Source organism: Pseudoliparis swirei, chromosome 19 (genome assembly GCF_029220125.1).
Source record: "Pseudoliparis swirei isolate HS2019 ecotype Mariana Trench chromosome 19, NWPU_hadal_v1, whole genome shotgun sequence".
Taxonomy (NCBI): Eukaryota; Metazoa; Chordata; class Actinopteri; order Perciformes; family Liparidae; genus Pseudoliparis; species Pseudoliparis swirei.
Genome location: NC_079406.1, coordinates 10,907,109 through 10,926,724, shown reverse-complemented (window position 1 = coordinate 10,926,724; position 19,616 = coordinate 10,907,109). Strand labels below are relative to the sequence as shown.

At 39.0% G+C, this 19,616-nt stretch overlaps 1 protein-coding gene across 7 annotated transcripts in view; it reads right to left on the bottom strand.

Annotated features, from left to right (window-relative positions):
- uvssa (UV-stimulated scaffold protein A) overlaps positions 1-19,616 on the bottom strand; it is a 42,911-nt gene that overhangs the window by 15,558 nt on the left and 7,737 nt on the right. For all 7 annotated transcript variants that reach the window (XM_056439149.1, XM_056439144.1, XM_056439145.1 and 4 more), the window contains 2 exons: positions 19,337-19,465; positions 3,211-3,331 (listed from right to left, as the gene is read on the bottom strand). In XM_056439149.1, the coding sequence (XP_056295124.1) occupies positions 3,211-3,331; positions 19,337-19,465 (250 nt within the window). The remainder of the gene's footprint in view (positions 1-3,210; positions 3,332-19,336; positions 19,466-19,616) is intronic.

Here is a 19,616-nt window from a genome sequence, read left to right as displayed (position 1 = left end):
ATATATATATCAGAACCAAATATTTTAATAGTCAATGATTGCCAGTTAGCACAATCTTTTTTAGGATGCTGAAATACCGACTCAATCTGCTCTTTTCAAAGGTTTGTATGGATGTTGTGGATGTTAAGACACAAATCAATGGGAGGAAATGTGAATAGTTGTGTGTGTGTGCGTGTGTGTCTGTGTGAGGGGGTTGTTAGAGAAAGAGAGAGAAAAGAGGGGTTTGGGGTTTGAGGGAAAGAGAGTGAGGGAGAAAGCGAATGGGGAAAGGCAAAAAGTGGTATTGATTTTCACGGGTTAAGCAGGGCCTATAATTAAAATGTTAATTTGAGAAAGAGAGAGATAGTGTCCTGACAGCAGAGAGAGGGATAAGAGGACTGATAATCAGAATGACAGAACAGGACAGAGGGGAAGAAAGAGAGGAAGAGATATAGATAGAAAAAGAGAGGAAATAGGAGGGGAATCAGAGCCAGGATTTCTCTGAATGAATGAACACTGGAAGAAATGAGAAGAAAAGAAAGAGGAGAGGAAATGTAGAGAAATTAGAAATGTGATCTACTAGCTGACATGAAAAGAGACAAAGTCAGACAGAGAGCAATAGAAAGTGAAAGAGAACTGAATTGAATTGAGCCAACTAATTTCATAAAGATCGCTTTCAATTAGAGCTGAGCAATAAGATTGTTATGATCAATTATTGCAAATTACGGTACGAATCTGCAACCACTTTCCTGAGCTCCCGTAGTTCATAATAAACCCTAAGTTCTCTTCAGACATTAATAACATAACAAAATAGCAGCATGCACTAATACAAGTAAGGGGTTTGTCCCAAAAAAGGCAGTGACCTCTGCATTTAATCCATCCTAAGAAATTTCGGAGCAGTAGAATGTGAGAAGAGTGGGAGCGCCATTGACAACGCTGGAAGAACCAGCTGCTGGTTTCGCTCCAATAGCAGCTGCTTCCTCCTCATATCAGCACAAGTAAAATGATAAAATGCAGAATTTAGAACTGATAGTATAGACAACAAGATCAGCAACATCTGTAATCCGTTATCCATGTTGAATTAATCTGGTAGTCCATCGATAATCAAGGCTGTTAGTTTCGGCGTGACAAACCAGGGAAGGACACGTCATGACTGCTGAGACCCAGTTCACACTACTACAACCCTTTCAGACTTACCCGATAAGGAGCCACCTTGAATCGGAGCAAACAAATTTCCATTTACTCACAGTTATACACCGGATGTATTCAGAGCTTGCCAGTGTCTTGCTGGGGGGGTTAAACCGCCAACAGTGTGTAGATGTAAAGACGGGAGAATAAAACCCATCAAACAAGCAGAAGTATGCATGGTTCTTTTTGCTTAGTCGCTGGTGTGGCTGTGCATGTTTGTGTGTGGGGGCTAAAATCTAAGTGCAGAGCTAATAGGGGCTCATTAAAGAGGTTGCATTGTTAATTTGGAATGGCCCCTGTAGATCATTACCTAGCCCACTAATCCCCCTGACACACACACACACACACAGACACACACACACACGCAAGCACACACACACAGTCACGCACACACATACACACGCACGCACAAACAGACACAGACACACACACACACACACACACAGCTGTTTTGGGCATATCAAATACAATCCAATTACGTTAGCGCTTAATTGATTAGTATTGGAGGGAGGTGGGAGTAGAGAGGGATGGGCTCACAAGTAAAGTAGAGGCTCAGTGTAAATGACTCACGAGGCTGGTGAGGAGTACTGGCCAGGAGTCAAAGGCCACCTCTCAGCCACAACAATATTGCTTGACCTAGCAATAACAGTACTGTCTGCAACATTTACAATTGCGGTGCCATTAACACAGACGCATCAATACAGACACACAAACATACATGAAAGACACTGAAGTTCACATATGAATCTATATGAGTGATGATGACAAACTTGAATATGGCTGACGGAGCAGCATTGTGACAGTTTAATGCTTACTGTTGCCTGGAGCTCGCACGCAGCTGCTGATAATGATACAAACAGCATTCAAATCCCATCTAATATTTAGAAAGAAACATGTTGCTATATAGCTGACGATGCTGCAATAAGATGAGCAGGCAGTTGGTTAATGACCTGAAAATGTAACCTTTAACCTGATGTGATACCTGGAGGCTAGATATGATCCATACAAGTCCAATGCAACCCCGGTGCAAGAAGGAACAATACTACAGCTGTTCATATGTAGCTAGTGATGACTGTGACTGTGTGTGTGTGTGTGTGTGTGTGCGTGCGTGTGTGTGTGTGTGTGTGTGTGTGTGTGTGAAGGTAAATGGATGTGTTGACAAGACAATATCCATCAAATACATACAGGGAAAATGCTTGGGGAAAAGAGATGATCTGTCTCCATTAAAACGCTGTGCTGCATTCCAAATCAGACAAAAACACATAGTTAGCAGTCAGAAGCACGTGAGAGCAGGCAGACCCACTATCGCCCTACTGTGATCTGATTATGCTCAGTAGGCATTTATTCAGTGATGAATATTTGTACATGAACAATCTCTTAAATGGCTGTGTTTAATGCTAAAGGGTTCACTCTCTTTTAAGGACGAAACCACTGAAACTATCACCAACTCCCGTCAGCTCTACATGGAATGTAAGCATCGTTCAGATCATTGTTTTGGTTTCACCCATCTGATTTGGTTGTGTCTTTCCAGCAGCAGCAGGATGCTCTGATAAGCCCAGCGTCCACTACCTGCTCAATACCACACAGCATACAAACACAGTGCAGCATTTAGCAGCTGAAGAGGCAGATGTTTCCCCCAGGAGTTTATGGAGAACAAATCCGAGAATAAAGAGTGAATATTGGACTATGGAATAGCATAAATTTATCCAAATCTATTAATATAGTGTAGAAACTTGGCATGCACGCACGCACACGCACACACACACACACACACACACACACGCACACACACACACACGACCATGGCTGTATAAATAAACCTATTTAAAAAGCTCTTCACCTGCATATTACCAGCTGCTCAAGGCTGGTTCTTTGAAGTGTGTCTGAGTGTGTGTGTTTGGTTGTAGAGTGTGTGAGTGAAACTTAAAAGATTAGGGCAGCAGCAAGTCTTCTTTTGTAGCTTAACCTCACTATTTATGCACGTGTCTGTAGGTTTGAGGTGTGTCTGTTTGTGCGTGAGTGTGTGTGTAGTTAAACTCATACCATATTCAGCTCGTAGATGCTCTGGAATGTGGGGCTCATATCCCTCTTTCTCTGGAACCTCATAGAAGTCATCATCATCATCATCATCATCATCATCATCATTCTCTCCGTCTGAGGCAGCCTTCATATGGGGAAGAGTAGGTCAGGTTTAGATGTCGTTAATATAAAAATAAACACATTTTAAACGTGCAGAAATGTACAACAATTACCTTGTAAAGAAGGTTATATAGAATATATACATTATATATTATATATATATATATATAAGTGTGTAGATGGTTTTACATTTAAATAGTCATTCAACACATGTTGAAATATTTTTTACTTTTTGTAAAATGTTTAAGAAAACTGTTGAGGAAATTGGTTGAGATTATCGATATCACTAATGGTAGTTATTAACTCAAGTAACATTAAAGCTGTTACTTATTTGTTGAGCCTAATGTCACCTCTTCACAATATGTTCCATATTAATAAGAATGAGGCAGTGCAAAGAAACAGTCGTAATCCAGAACAGAACTATCTCCAGGTACTATAGAATACTGGGAAAGATCAAAGTTGTACACAACAAAAAGAGCCCAAACTGGAATATCCTGCTAAGCAGACAATCAGAAAAGATAAAGAATGGCTGATGGAAAACTGGGTTGGACTCCAGGATACAGCTCTGAAGTGACTCATGGGCGGGTCAACATCATGAACGGTCACCCCATCCTAGTTTTCTTATGCCAAATTGTGCAAGGTGTCTTCATAAAGAGACCTGCGGATTAATTCACATTTAGTGTCCTCATGAGTACAGGATGGTGTATGTGGGATTGAGTAAAAAAACAGTGGGGGTTCATGGCACAAGATAAGGTCTGAGGCAAACAAACATTTATGATACTTACACGTTCGTTAAGCAAGATTATATTAACAATAACAAATTAACAGCTGTGATATCATTTTTAAAGCATGGATGCAAACACCAAATGTAAAATGCTAACCTTCAGCTATAAACAAACTATACCAATGCCTTTTTTTTAAACATGTATAAACTTCAAAAGTCATGAGTAGGGCCTTCATTCAGGCATCTAATTAAAAAATACATTACAAAATAGACTGAATTTGAGATAAGGGAACCGGTGCCAATCGCTACCGATTTTTAGGACTCATTCCTGCACTGAAATGGTGAGACATTCCTTCACTCTCCTCCTTAGGGTTGTGGGATCTCCTTGGCTTAGGGGAGCAAGGGAAGTAAATGACTGTGTGTCTACATGTATGTGTATATTTATGTGTGTGTAATGAGCTGCTATCAGCGCAAAGCAGAATTTATGTTTTTAAATTTCCTGGTGAGGTTGTTCACTATTGGCTGGCCTTTAATGCAGACACTCCATACACATAGGGGTCATTTCCATAACACAGATATGTGTGTGTGTGTGTGTGTGTGTGTGTGTGTGTGTGTGTGTGTGTGTGTGTGTGTGTGTGTGTGTGTGGAGGGGGGGTTGTGACTGCTATGTCTTTAACAGCTGAGGACACAGACACACACTCCAGTCTAGCAGCATAATAATCACAGTGATCAGCATTATGAGGAGCAGTAAAACCTAACGTGAAACTAACCCCTTATTCCCAAAGGGCTCCTTTTCATTAGTGCACAATAATAGAGTGTGAGTGTGTGTGTGTGTGTGTGTCAGGATGAGCAATGTAAAGGCTGTTCTGTTACTGCTGATAACTTCCAATTAGAATGTTTGAATTAGTTTACAGATAATGAGCCCTGAGATGATTCCTTAAGCAAACACATGCACGCCAGCACGCACACGCGCGCGCGCACACACGCACACACACACACACACACACACACACACACACACACAGTCAGTTAACCACATCACAACCTTGAACACACATCTTAATTCAACACACAGAGATCAATTAAAACACTTCATATTACACTGCTCCCTAATAAGTTAACAAATTAAATAATTAAAGTCAAATTAGCTGTTTTTAATGCAGCCACGATTGAAAAAATGGTGGGTGGTCTGAGAGGATGAGAGATGAAATGATAAAACAAGAGTTGATATTAAACATAAAGGAAGAAGATGGCAATGAGTGAAGATAAATATTGTCTTCAACCTCACAAATTATTTTAAAGACTAATACAAAGGTGTTTGTAATATTGGTTTGAATGTTGTAAACTCTGTTAATTGATGGTTTAATAAATTGGTCACAAAAATAATATTTTCAACCACGTAAAGAAAATTCAGGTTTCAGTACAAAGGACTGCGTCAGTGTCAGGACCTGATTGAACAATCTGTCGACGATAGGAAAGACTTGACCATTGTAAAGTGTAAAGTCTTTTTTTGTAGATGCTAATGCCAAGAAAAGTCCTGAACACAGCAACATAGGAAAATGCAGATTCTTGGGATTCTTTTTGTATTTGAGTCTATACATCGTTCTTATAGGACGTTTTTAAAGGAAAATCGTGTTTATTCTGCCTTAACTGTAAACATTATAATATTGGCAAAAGAAGAAGGGGGTCATGTATATATATATATATATATATATATATATATTCTTCTTTTTTTCACAGTAGAATTAAGTGCCGTCCATCTATGTGAAAATACAATGCTGCAGAAAGCAAAAGGTTGGATGCTGAGCTGTTTTACTACAAATTATCCTTTCAATCTAAGAAACAACCGGGTAACCTGAAAATGTAAGTTACTGAGACTTGATTTTATTTATTCCTCAAATAAAAGTGGAGAAAATGCGGTTAAACAGAAGTGTAACATTTTAAACACCAAACCAAACTTTCTCCATTACTCCACTGCTACACGTATTCATCCTCACCGCACAATGGATTCACACACAGCCCACGTATACACACAGATATAGTCTCTATAGGTTTTGTGCTTGTCTACTTTAATCCTGGTTGGTTTATTCTGCTCTGATCAATGACCTAAGACTCAGAAGTGATCACCCAGCTGGAGGAAATCCTGCCCTAACATCATCCCTTTCCCCCCTTTTTCTGCCTCTTTGTCTCTAATTCACCTTAATTTAATCCTGATAGCATCGAGTGCTGTCGGCCCGCCTGGCAGAGCTGTAAGTCTCACAGTAGAATTAGCTTTCCTCCAGAAACATTTTGCTGACGAGGAGCGCGGCTAAAATATGGCTTCTATTCCCCAACATGGCTGCATAGGGGGCTGCTTTGCATTTTAACAGCGCTTTGGTTTATTCTCCAGGACACACACAAGGAGAAAATCACACAGTATTGCAGAGTTTCCACACAGGAGATAAAACTGCTTCTTTAACTCAAACCTGAGATTCACAAGACAAATTAGAAGTTATGGTTTAGATAAAGCAGGCCATGTGTCACTGTTATAGGAAAAAGACTAAACTGATAACTTTGAACATGACAAAAAAGCCCAGAGAGAAATACAAATATTTCCAGAAAAGAGCAGAATAGCAGCGGAATGCGTTTGTCTTATTTATTAATTATTTGGTCAGTATGTTTTTAAATTCTGATTGTGACATCATTATAAAATAACGCACAATATGATTATGGTTTCTCTTCAGTACTGGAATTAGTTTTAGGTTTAATTTTTCAGGTGAAACTTAAATTGTATAACTCATCAAACCTGCCACTCAGGAATGATCACCCTCACGTGACTGAATAGAAATGATGATAACATATGTAAAAAGTGTTTCCTCTCTCTAGCTCTCTCTGACTTTAATTTGATCCATAACAAAAGTTATTGAGGGAAATAGCAGATCAAGAAAAGACTATTCTTTTCAGAAGATGTTTGTGGTCTTTTTGTTGTTCAAACATGGAATAAACATATATTTTAACCAAATGCTGAATCAGAAAACAAATCTAATATATAACTTGAGTTTAATTTAAAGAACTGATGAACAATTTAAACACTTCCTGGAAGCCCGCACTCGTAACTCCTCGTTCATGGATCCTTGCTCCTCAGTGCAGACTTAGGGTGGGGTCGAATAGTCAAAGAATGACCTCCTAACGCAGACGCATGCAGCGGTGAAACTACAATGTTCTGAAGATAGACTACAAAAAAGCGTCTCTTAGATACTTGGTCCGTGTTCTTACGGCATTGTCTTATGTAGACAACATAAACAACACGGTTAGTATTACTTTAATAACGAGGTTGGAATATAAACGAGACGATATAAAAGTGAAACCAAGGGATTGACACAGAGTACAAAGCGACTAAACTGCCTTATTGTTCAGTTTCAAACATGAAAAACAATTAAATATGTACAAATATATCATATCCCTTTATGTTGTTATGTTGTTATATGCTGATTATAATCTGATCAATAGTTTATGAAACACCTTGTTTACATGTTCTGCGTTTCTCGGCCATGATCTTTTATTCTCTTGAACAAAAAAGAAGGTCCAGTGTTTCCTATGCTAAAGGAGCTAAGGAAGGAAGCATCGAAGCTCCTTTCCTTTGCATTTAGAGAATTCGACCAGCACTTATCATGGCGGCCACTTAGATGCTTTCGGGTCATTTCACTTTGTGAGGAACCTTCCTCACCAAAAAGGACTATTCGTCTAAGAGCTTGGGAACAACATTTAGTTCAAGCGAGGAGCGATGAAAAGATGAATAATTCAGTTTCAATTCAATTCAGTTTATTTGTATAGCCCATTTTTACAAATTACAAATTTGTCTCAGAGTGCTTTACAATCTGTACATATATACATCCCTGTCCCAAAACCTCACATCGGATTAGGAAAAACTCCCAAACAACCCTCCCACAGGGAGAATCTAATATTTAGGAGTCCACATTTAATAGTCCTATTTTGTTGCACTGCTGAAATAATGGTGTTAACTTGTATAAGGTTATTTTGTACGACTCCTCTTCTGCATACTTTTGATTTATTTAATTGAAGTGGCCGTGGGACAGACACAGTCTCTACTCGAGAGATGTGGGTGGGTAACTGCTCGAATGGAAGAGCAGAGAAGGATGTACTGTAAGACTACAACTCTGCTCCCGGTTCCTGATATGAATCCTGGGTTTCTGATCTGAACCCTGGGTTCCTGATCTGAACCCTGGGTTGTCTTAGACTTGGGATGTACCCAAGGTCTAAGTGTGGCTCAGAGTCATGTGATAGGGTCGTGACCAATCAGGGAAGGTCACGTCAGGACTGCTAAGACCCAATCAAGTAGCGATCGTGGTGTCTACGTCATTGTTTCCAAACTCCCCTTCTATCGGATCTCTAAACCTCTCTCCACTCTAGTGTAAGCATATCAAAGGATCTGCGTTTTTAAATATTAACGTAGTCGTGTGGACGTGGCCTATGACCCCGACCTTATTACCCAACATCAGTATTGGACCTCACTAATGTAGGGGTTTGGGAATCACGTTACAATATTATCACGATACCCAAGTCACAAAACTATTGTGATTTGGCAATATTGCAATATGCTGAGTATTGCAAGAGTAAACCTAGCTATTTATTACCTATTTGTATTTGCATATTATGCAGTTTGAAAACATCCGTTTTATCTAACAAGACAAAGATTTGACTCGGTTCATTTCACTTCAGTCTATATACACATTTATTATTTATTATCACGCATTTACTTATTTTTAAAGTCAGCTATTGTGGTGATTTGCATAAACACACAGTTCAAATGATTAGGAAGTTAAATTGGTCAAGTTCACTCCTCTCTTCGTCTCCTGATGATTTCAACCCGGATTGGTTGTTCACATGTATCAATATGCCTAGCCACTAGAAAGCATTAATGCTGACCTCCTGATCGCACATTTTTAACTAATCTAGGTTGATAAAACTTTTTTTTCATACTATGATAATGATGATTAACTGTGTAATAAATCTGCTGTTCACATGACTCCCATGACAGCTGATTTAAGGTACTTTATGGCATCGGCTATCAACAAAAAACACACGTGTAAAGTGATTGGCACATGAAGAGATTTAACCGCACACACAAACAACGTGTCTTAATGAAAGAATCACCAAAGATATTTACATTACATTTACCTGCCGCTTTTCTCCAAAGCAACTTGCATTCATACATCGTAGACACGATGTATCGATACAATTATTACCAAGCATAATTTCGTGATACTATGCAGTATATATTTGTTCCCCCACACCTACACTAATGCTCTTGTGTCTGAACGAGAGCAACTACCTGCAGCTAGGTAAAAGCTCAGAAAGCCTGAAAACAGAAAAGTGGATGCTGGTATCGTATTAGTATTTTTCATATCTGGGTGAAGTGTTTGGGTGTCCATATACTGCAAAAAGAAGAACTCTAGATCTAAACAGGATAGAAAGTAGATTATGTTGCTGCTTCCACAGGTGAAATAGCATCCCCCTCTTAAATAAGACTCTTATCCATTATAGAAAATGATGTGAGGGCCCCACCTCGAACAACTGCTCCCCTGACTTCATTTGTCTCTTGGCAAGTTTGATGGCGCTGCGTTTAAAAACCCATTTAATCTTATAAACCAAAAATTTAATGTAGTCGACTGTGATGGGCACTCAGTGCATCTGCTATTTATATGCTAATGTACACTCAGCCTGCCAAGGTCTGGCAAATTATTATTGCACAGCCATAAGTCAGGTGGGCAGGTCATGTGCGAGTGTGTGATACACACATAGTGAGAGGAGATGGAAGTGAAGGAAGGGGGAGAAGGGAGGAAGGAGGAGAGGACACAAGGAGGGGGGAAAAGCCTTAAGAGACGTCTCCATTGTCTACCCTGACAGGTTAATACAGCTCTCCACCTGGCGACACGATGCATGTGCACGTTATCCAAAGACATTTCCATGAAGAGAGCAAGTGACAAACAGTTAGCTTAATGAACACATTATATACTAATGCATTTCTAAACACACATCTTCGTGAGCATATCACACATATACAGGACTGTCTCAGAAAATTAGAATATTGTGATGAAGTTCTTTATTTTCTGTAATGCAATTAAAAAAACAAAAATGTCATGCATTCTGGATTCATTACAAATCAACTGAAATATTGCAAGCCTTTTATTCTGATTTATTGCTGATTATGGTTTACAGTTTAAGAAAACTCAAATATCCTATCTCTAAATATTAGAATATCATGAAAAAGTATACTAGTAGGGTATTAAACAAATCACTTGAATTGTCTAATTAACTCGAAACACCTGCAAGGGTTTCCTGAGCCTTGACAAACACTCAGCTGTTATAAATCTTTTTTTTAACTTGGTCTGAGGAAATATTAAAATTTTATGAGATAGGATTTTAGAGTTTTCTTAAGCTGTAAGCCATAATCAGCAATATTAAAAGAATAAAAGGCTTGCAATATTTCAGTTGATTTGTAATGAATCCAGAATGCATGACATTTTTGTTTTTTTAATTGCATTACAGAAAATAAAGAACTTTATCACAATATTCTAATTTTCTGAGACAGTCCTGTAGATTGCACGCATGCACACAGGCACACACACACTCTACCTCACACAAACAAACACAAACACACACACACCCTTCCTTTCTCTCACACACACACACACACACACACATGAAAAGTTAAGTTTTCACTGAGGACCAGTGACACTGCGCAGTTGCTAGATGATCTTGTATGTGCACTGAAACATATGCATCTTTGCTACTTTGCTAAATATTCTTACTAGATCTTAAAAGATGAAGACAAAATAAAATTGTTATAACGACACAAGCCTGTGTGTGGATTCTACTGTGCCTCAATAATCTTTTGGTACAGAGCAAAATATGCCTGTATTAAAAACTTTACCAAAAGCTGATTAGCGTCTTTTCCTTGATGAGATCATTCTTTTGGATCACAAACATTTAAAAAATGTTGGGTAAAAACAATGCAGTATCAAACCATAAAGTTATTTGTCACTGGACCCTCAGGGAATTATGTCAAGGATCTACTGGCCCAAACTATCTTTCCAATAGCCCTAATTCAAATTCGCATTAAACTTCACATAATGCAAAACCTAAACAATCCCATGAAGTAATTTTTTTAAGGTTTGTTTGATAATAATTTAGGAGGAAATCAGTGCCAGAAAACTGGAGTTGCAAACTAGCTAAGGCTACAAATGCTGTGATATGGAGTATTGGCTGATGCTTCTTATACTATATGCTACTCATACAGATGCACGTGTGAAGACAGCATTTACATTCGGCCTACTTTGTAAAATGGAAAAAGGGGTTGTAAAATAAACTTTTTAAAGAAAGATATTAAAAAGAAAGTGTATTTAATCAGCACTGTTATCAAAAAGTCCAAACGATAAGCACACTTTTTATATACACTTGACATTTGGCCATTGTGCCCATTCGGATTAATTTGCAATATGCATGCTGATCATCCTAACTGCAGGGTTTGGACATCTAGTTTTATCTCTTGTATACATGACAGCACCAACTTCCTGCCCTTGTTTCTATGGCTCGGTTTTCATCTGTACCACTGTTTTATTGCACTGTTCCTATCTTCTGCTGAAGAAAGTCCATTGCCACTAATTGATTTCATCAATAATTAGGCCTAAAGCTTCAAGTGAAGTCTGACCCATTCAAGGCTTGATTTTCCACAAAATCCCACATCTCTATTACCACCTTGCGCGCCTGTTCATTACTACCCAGAAATGATCCCATGGGATCCCACGCTAATGAGAAAAAAGCTTTCCACTCCCCTCCCGCTTGCTCCATAGCTTCTTCTCCGCTGCTTGACCCCATTATACTCTTCCAGTCCCAACACCCCCAAACACAGAGGCATAGACCTACTCTTGGTCTCTGGGGAGCAGTCAGCTCATATGATGTATAGGGTGACATCTTTATTTTACTAACCTAGGCTGGCAGCTCTATTAGCCAGCCCAGAGCTCCCCAAACCTTTCCCTGTCAACGAGCTTTTACTCAGCTGTCTACTTCAGTTCCCTCTCTCATCCTGTCTCAATCTGTGATCAAAACAGTCATTATTTTACATTCTCGCCTCCTGCCAAAGTGAAATTACACAGTGCTATTCTTCATTTTACTGAGGCCCTCTGAAAGCTCTGGGAGGACACCTGAAATTTCCCGAAAAGGTACAGGGGCCCTTCGAATACCCCTGGGAGCTCGGTAGTGCAGCTTGGCCCTGTGTTCAGTGATTTGAGATCGGTCCAGAGATCTCAAGTATAATCAGCAATCAAGCCTCCACACACACACCATGTGAGTCCCTGTGGATCCATCAGTTCCAATTTGGAAACCATCTCCTTTTACTTTATTAGAGACCCCTGATGGAACTGGACTGTGTCCACAATGATTTACTACATTTTACTCCAACAGCAGGAATGCTCAAGTCCATCAACTAATGTGAGCCACATGACACTAACTCTATTGAGCTCAGTGCATGGAATTCATTGAGGAAACACTGCGTTTTGTAATAAAACCCCTAAAAACTTTTTGCAAAGCCTCCTAAATTCAACTTCTCCTGTGTTGTTAAGCCAAACACTCTCCTGAGTGGTCTAATGAAAATACCATCAAATGAAACTCAACAACAAATACATTACTCCTGATCATCAAACCCTGTCAGCAGTAAGAACAGTTCTCTTTTGTATTTTATTCTCATTTTGTTGTATTCAAATTTCTGTCCACATACTTTATAGTAGCGCTTCTATTTCACATGTTTTTATCATGTAGTACATATCAATAAAAGGATTATATCATCTGGAAAGTTAATATGTTTGGGTGATTTGTCAAAAGGGAGCTGAATAACAATAATGTCAGTCTGAAACACGATGACATGGCATTAAATAAATTGCACTAGTTCAGAAAAAGAATTTCCACGTTTCAACAATTGTCAACAATCATTTTAACAATAAAAAGCATGACTTCCAGGCACTATTCTTCTAATAGTTCATGTGATCGGACACAATCCCCCCAAATGAAAAATGTGTATGCATGGAACTCATGCGTGTGGCTCACTGATTGCTCATGTGTCGACGATCCTTGATTCACTTAACAAGGTTTTGTCAAACAGCAATGGTGATCCAGATAATCAGATCAACTCCATATTCATCAATGATTTGTTTCTCGGCACAGTTGGTCACTTATGACTGATATGGGCCTACAGCATGACTTATTCATAAGTTTTCCTTATGGCTAAGACACAATGTAAAAGCATCTAATCAAAGGTGTTGCACAAAGCTAATTGTTTAATAAATTGTTTATTTACAGAGACAATGCACACCATCACTGAAGCACATAACATACATCAACACTGAACAAGAAAAATGAACATATACACCAAACAAGCAAGCAGGACAGACGGTACATTAATGTGTGCACACCTGATTGTCCACAAGCTATAAGGCTATGTTGGAATGTTTTGTATGTGTTTTTTTTGCGTATGTGTGATGGAAGAGCATTCCACGAGTTAGCTGAATTCACAAAAAATACTGATTTACTAAAAGAGACCTATGTGAGATGATACAATCACCTCTTGAAGCAGATTTAGTGTGTCTGCCACTTAGAGTGCATTGTTTAATTATATCACTCAGTGGAGGCGGACCCATACCATGTAACATTTTAAAAACCAGACACACATTAGTGAATGTAATAAGGTTCTCCCAACTCAAGATATGGTGCTTGATGAGGATATTGCAGTGATGGTGACTTTTTTAGAGCTTGTTTATGGAGAATATGGATAGATTTTAATGTTGTGATGCTGGCTTGTGCCCAACTTGTCAGATAATCATTGCATTAAAAAAAATGTTCGCAGCCTGCATGGTTAGACCTTTACTTTTATAACTAACAATTCATGAGGTTAAATTTGAAAACATGTATTACATGTTTTACCTGCTTTTTAAAAGAGATTAGAATCAATAAAAAAAATAGATATTTATAGAGGGCTGCATGGTGGTGTAGTGGCTAGCACTATCGCCTCACAGCAAGAGGGCCCGGGTTCTGTTCCCGATCTGAGCGGTCCTTCTGTGTGGAGTTTGCATGTTCCCCCCGTGTCAGAGTGAGTTTCCTCCCACATTCCAAAGACATGCAGCTCAGGTTAATTGGACTCTAAATTGCCCGTAGTTGCCTGTCTCTATATGAGCCCTGCGATGGACTGGAGACCTGCCCAGGTGAAACCTGCCTTCGCCAATGTCAGCTGGGATCGGATCCAGCGCCCCGCGATCCGAAACAGGATAAGCGGTTCAGATAATGGAATGGAATGTTTTTATCAAAAATGTTACTACATTTTTGAAAGCTTTTCTTCCACACCCTTTTTTAAAATAATGTACTACTCGCAATTACTTCTTGAAGATAAACAAAGAAATAGTGGCAAAGAGAGCAAGAGAAAAATATTACTTGCGCACAACTGAGAGAATGAGACACATTCGGAGAATGAATGTGCAAATGAAAAGGAAGTAGGATTGGAAGAAAGAAATAGACGGATAGTTTTTCTTTGTTTATCTCCAGTGAGAAACAGGCAACCACATCCATTGTGCTGTGATAAGATGGGTTATCAGCAGTAAACAAGGCCTGGACCTGTATGAATGGAGCCCAGAGTGACTGAATACACTCTTAAAAACAGATATGTTCAAATAAGTCTGCATTTCTTATCCTTTGCTAAACACAGGCCCGTGTTTTCAGTTTGCAGCACTCGATGGATGCATATGGGATTCTCCTTGTCATAGCTCAAGCTGAGAACTCCTTTCAAACATATTCAGTCATCCAGTGAGGGCTTGAGAAAGCTCTCTGAGAGCTGTCCATTTCCTGATACTGTGAAAAGTGTTATTAGAGAATCACTTTCTGTAAGATACAACTGTTTTTCTATGTTAGGTCTTAGTATACTTCAAACGTTTCCAGTACACATTCTCACTTTCATACAATAGACTACACACTCTGAGACAGTGGATGGTAGTATGCGCCTTCAAAGTTGGTTTGTGAATGTGATTCGTCACTAAACACACAGAAGAAGTAGAGGAAGATGGACATCACTCGGATTAAGAAGATACAGGAGATGTGGCTATCTTTTACCTGAAAGCAGCCGCATAAGCTACTGCGTAACAACACTATGCCATCAGGTGCAGATTCGCCATGTTCCTGTCACCCGCACTGATTGACGACACTGAAAATTTAGTTGACTTTTTCACCGACCTATTTAATTGTTTGTTAAATTCCCTTTTTGTTTACATGCCGCCATGGCAGGCAGGTTTATACAATTTAACCCTGGTGTAAAGCCAAAAGTATCTATGGCTGGCAGACAAAGGCTTGTCGTCATTGAGAGGCACAAGATGTGAGAGATCAAACAGATGAGGACAATGGCGCACACTTTAAAACATTTGTCCACAAAAAACTGTAGTACAGGAATTAATTGTGTGAGAATGAAAAAAGGCAGCTTGAGACTTGGACACTGGCAAAACAACAGTTTGTATCATGTGAGCCAGTGCCACCAATCCCTGCTACTATTATGAGCACACGAAGTGGTCATTAAATCTGCTGGTTTCGATATTTGAATGGAAAGGGAAGCCTAGTCATAAAGTTGAAAAAGTAGGACTTTGAACAGCTAAGGCATTCATGTTGTTACCCAATCTCGGTGGATCAAGGGAGCGTGTGTCCGGAATGCTGTCATATACACAGTTAAGCAGCAGCCACGGGCCTAACTGTGGGTAACTGTGCCAATCTGCTGGATTGGTTTTGCTCAAAATTATCCAATTTAAATACAGTTTATTCAACTTGTGTCATCACAGCAATCATTGGTCTTATGGTATCTTCAACACAGAAAAAACTTTGAACAGATTATACATTTTGGGAAAAGATAACCCAGAGTTGAAAATCAGTATCAGCAGAGAACTATTGGCTCATTCCTACTAGAAAGGGACCTGAAATGTTCTGAAGGTAAAACGTGATGAACGGAAAGACTGACACCTGATAGCAAAAATATCAAGATTATTGTACTCACACCTTTTGAAAACAGTTGTTACAGAGGGATGGCTTACAATACAATGTTGATACAGTACATACATATAAAAATGCTCAAAGCAACAACATCTAGTCCAGCTGAAGCTTGAGGAACCTGCATCGTCACTTCTTACAACCCTATGTAATTGAAGCGCAAACGGTGGATTGAATTGTGTATGGTAGGTAACTCCATATTTACTAACCCAAACCATTCAGACTCCATCAGCAGCTGACTGATGTTGGCCAGAGGCTGAAAGGTTCTGTGTGGGGCAACCAGAATCATCTAATGTTCTTCGGGATGTTAGCAACATGCCAGAAGTAGAAGGTGTCAAAATGGTGTGCTCCATTAAGGCACAGCCATCACTTACAGCCGTGGCTTAGATCAGCCACGACATGGTATAATTTAACGAAGGCCTGGCTGAAGTATAAGTATAAGTCACAGTGTAGCATAGCTCTACCTAGCTACTGCTACTGACTCAATTACAACTAGGATGACACCGATCCGACTTTCTCAGACCCAAGACCGACATTTAGGCTTTGGGTATCGACCGACCACTCATTCAATACCAATGTTTCATTGATAAGAGGCATGCCTCCCAGTGGGGAAGTGAATGGGATCATTCTTTAATGTGTTAGGCAACATCAGGCGTGACTTAAAAATCCCTTTCCTGATTTGTTAGACAAAATATACTTATTTGTTATTTAATAATAAAATAATATATGGTACACAAGCAGTAATAGGAATGACTATTTAAGTGTAAACCTTTTTGATCCAGCTACGATTTGCTTAAAAACTTAAAGTAGGCCAATCTATTCTAATAAATGATATTTTTATATATACAAAAATATTTTTTTCGAATAGATTGGCCCAGCTGTCACTGATACGCAATCTAATTTTTTGAGTCAGTATTAGCCCAATATTGTTATTGATGCACACCTAATGACGACATGATTTGCATTTATTTGACATTAGATTGGAACTAAGACTATCAGCAGCTTATTCACCAGTTTTATGTCATATTCAAATATCCAGAGCCTATGAACTGAACTGTCTTTCATGAAAAAAACAAGAACAAAATGGCTTTGTGCATTTCTATTTTGAAGTCTTTCAACTTTATTTCGATGCTTCTTCATGTAGATGAGAGGCATTGATTCTTTACTCACCTCTGTTTAATTCTCTCATTAAATAAACCAGCCTCTTTATCTACCTCCATAACGCGTGTCTCTCTCTCTCCAGTTCTACCGCTATGGGAGACTATATTGAAAGGCCCATTGAGAGTGAAACCAATCGTGTGGTTTGTCAGTGGCCTGATAGAGAAGGACCCAGTAATGGAAGGCCTTTTAAGGCTAAAAAGGAAAAGCTAATTATGATAAAGGGGCTGTAAGTTGTGTGGTTATCACAGTGCTGGGCCTGCTGGTGCAGCAGACTAGTCCCTGACAGTGATAACCAGGCAGAGTGAGACGGCTGGCGCTCTGTCACTGTCACTCCACCTCTCTGTTCTGCTAAAGATGGATTCACGCACTACAACTTTTATGCAGTTTTTTTTTTTTAACACATAAAGCCATAAAGTTTGCGTTCATTGGTCCTTTGAAACATAAAAATTAAAGTTGCTATCTATTTCTCTTCCTTCAACTTAAAAAACAAATCATTTTAGTACTATAAGTATGCAGCAGGTACCCCATCTCTTAAACACAGACATTTCGGCACCAATTAAACCCTCTCAAATAAGCAATTTAGTTTAAATGAAAGGCTTTCCTAAATGTCAAGCTCTACAAGCTCTGGGTAGTTTGTGCCTCCATTTTGTGCCGACTAACATTACAGCAGAATGACGATGCTAAGCTAGATATAGAGGCAGCCAGATAGATACATCAGCTGTCAAGCCATGGGGCACATTAGTGGTAGTGAAGGGAATGAATGGGTACATCTTCCCCCTTGCTCCCCAATTGCTTCTCCCTGTCTCTGATGCATTATGCATTATGGCTGTGCCTTGCTATCTCACCTCTCCCAAATGTCTTTACTATTAATATTTACATCTGCCCACTCTCTATCTCTATCAAACTTCCCTCTGGGAGAAATACAGGAACGAACAAGAAAAAAGGAAGAGGACGCTTTTTTTTAGAGCTATGCAAATGAATAGAGAATAACAACAGTGAAAGCAAATAAACACATTTTCACAAGATATTTCAGTCTAAACACTTAATTTTAAATATGAATCAGGCTATATTTCATATTTCAAGATGTCTCGTGACGGCTCAGTAGCATCTTGTGATTTCTATCTTTTGTAAGTCAATTTGAATAAAAGCTACATGAAATGTAATGTAACTTAATTGTGAACTTGCCTTTCATCAGTTTTCCTCATTATAAAGACTCTCTGACTTGTCTGACTTCAAAGCAGTAAGAGAGGACAAACGTCTGAAAAAAAAAGAGAAAGTTACAAATTGGACTGGAAATGTCCAATTGGTCCAAAATGTCCTTTTCCAAATGTAATAAAAAACAATATTCTTGAAGGGAGCTATAATACTAATGAAGAAATCCCTTTAAAAGATAGGAATCACAATATGCTAAACCTCTTTAGAACTTGTACATGTCTCTCTCCAAATACAAAGCAACATTTGCAATAGTACTTAGTATTAGTACGTATTTCAATATATGTTATCGTTTAACAATCACTGTTCCACTGTGGCGGAATTAAGAGGAGAATGAGAAGCCAGTGATACTTTGTGGTGGTCGCTCAGCCTTTGTGTTTATCCAGACTGATGGAATCAGATAGAGATAGGAGAGAGAGGGACCCAGTTTGAAAGAACTATAGCTGTTCTTTCAAACTAACTCACTCTTCTGTAAATGGAACATCTGTACCATCTATAGTGACATTGATGTTGCTTTGTAGTGGGATCCTGCCATCTGCTGGCCAAGCTCCATACAAGCTAAATATATACTGTAAATGTAGCTAAATCATCTGCCTTGTATTGAAAATGTAAACATGAGTAAAAGATCAGTGCTAAAAGTATTTTTTTTCCCTAGACCATTAACCCTGAGTGATTTCCCTTCATAACTGAAATACAAAAATGCAATGACCTAACCTTTACTCTTTATTTGACAACTACCGGTTCTCAAGAGTTTTAGACATTTGACAGGATGCAATGAGCCATTACTGACTTGTTTCAAAGTAAATGTGCTATACTTGAATCAGCTCAACCACCTGTAAGAATGTATTATTGTGTGTCACTCACCACTTTGCGGACCCTGGTCTTGTAATCAATGTGAAGCTCTTGGTGTTTCTGTAGGGTAGCTTCTAAAGAGCTTTTCAGATCCAGCGCTCTCCTTAACAGCTGCTGCTCAGCACCTGACTTGGTGAAGATCTGCACAGACAGACAGACACAGACAGTCAGGCAGGCAGACCGACAGTCAGTCAGACAGTCAGACAAACAGTCAATGAATAAAGTTAAGAGTGGCAACTCGGGAAAAATAAGACAAGACAAAAGAAAAAGATATTGGACATTGCGGAGGTTT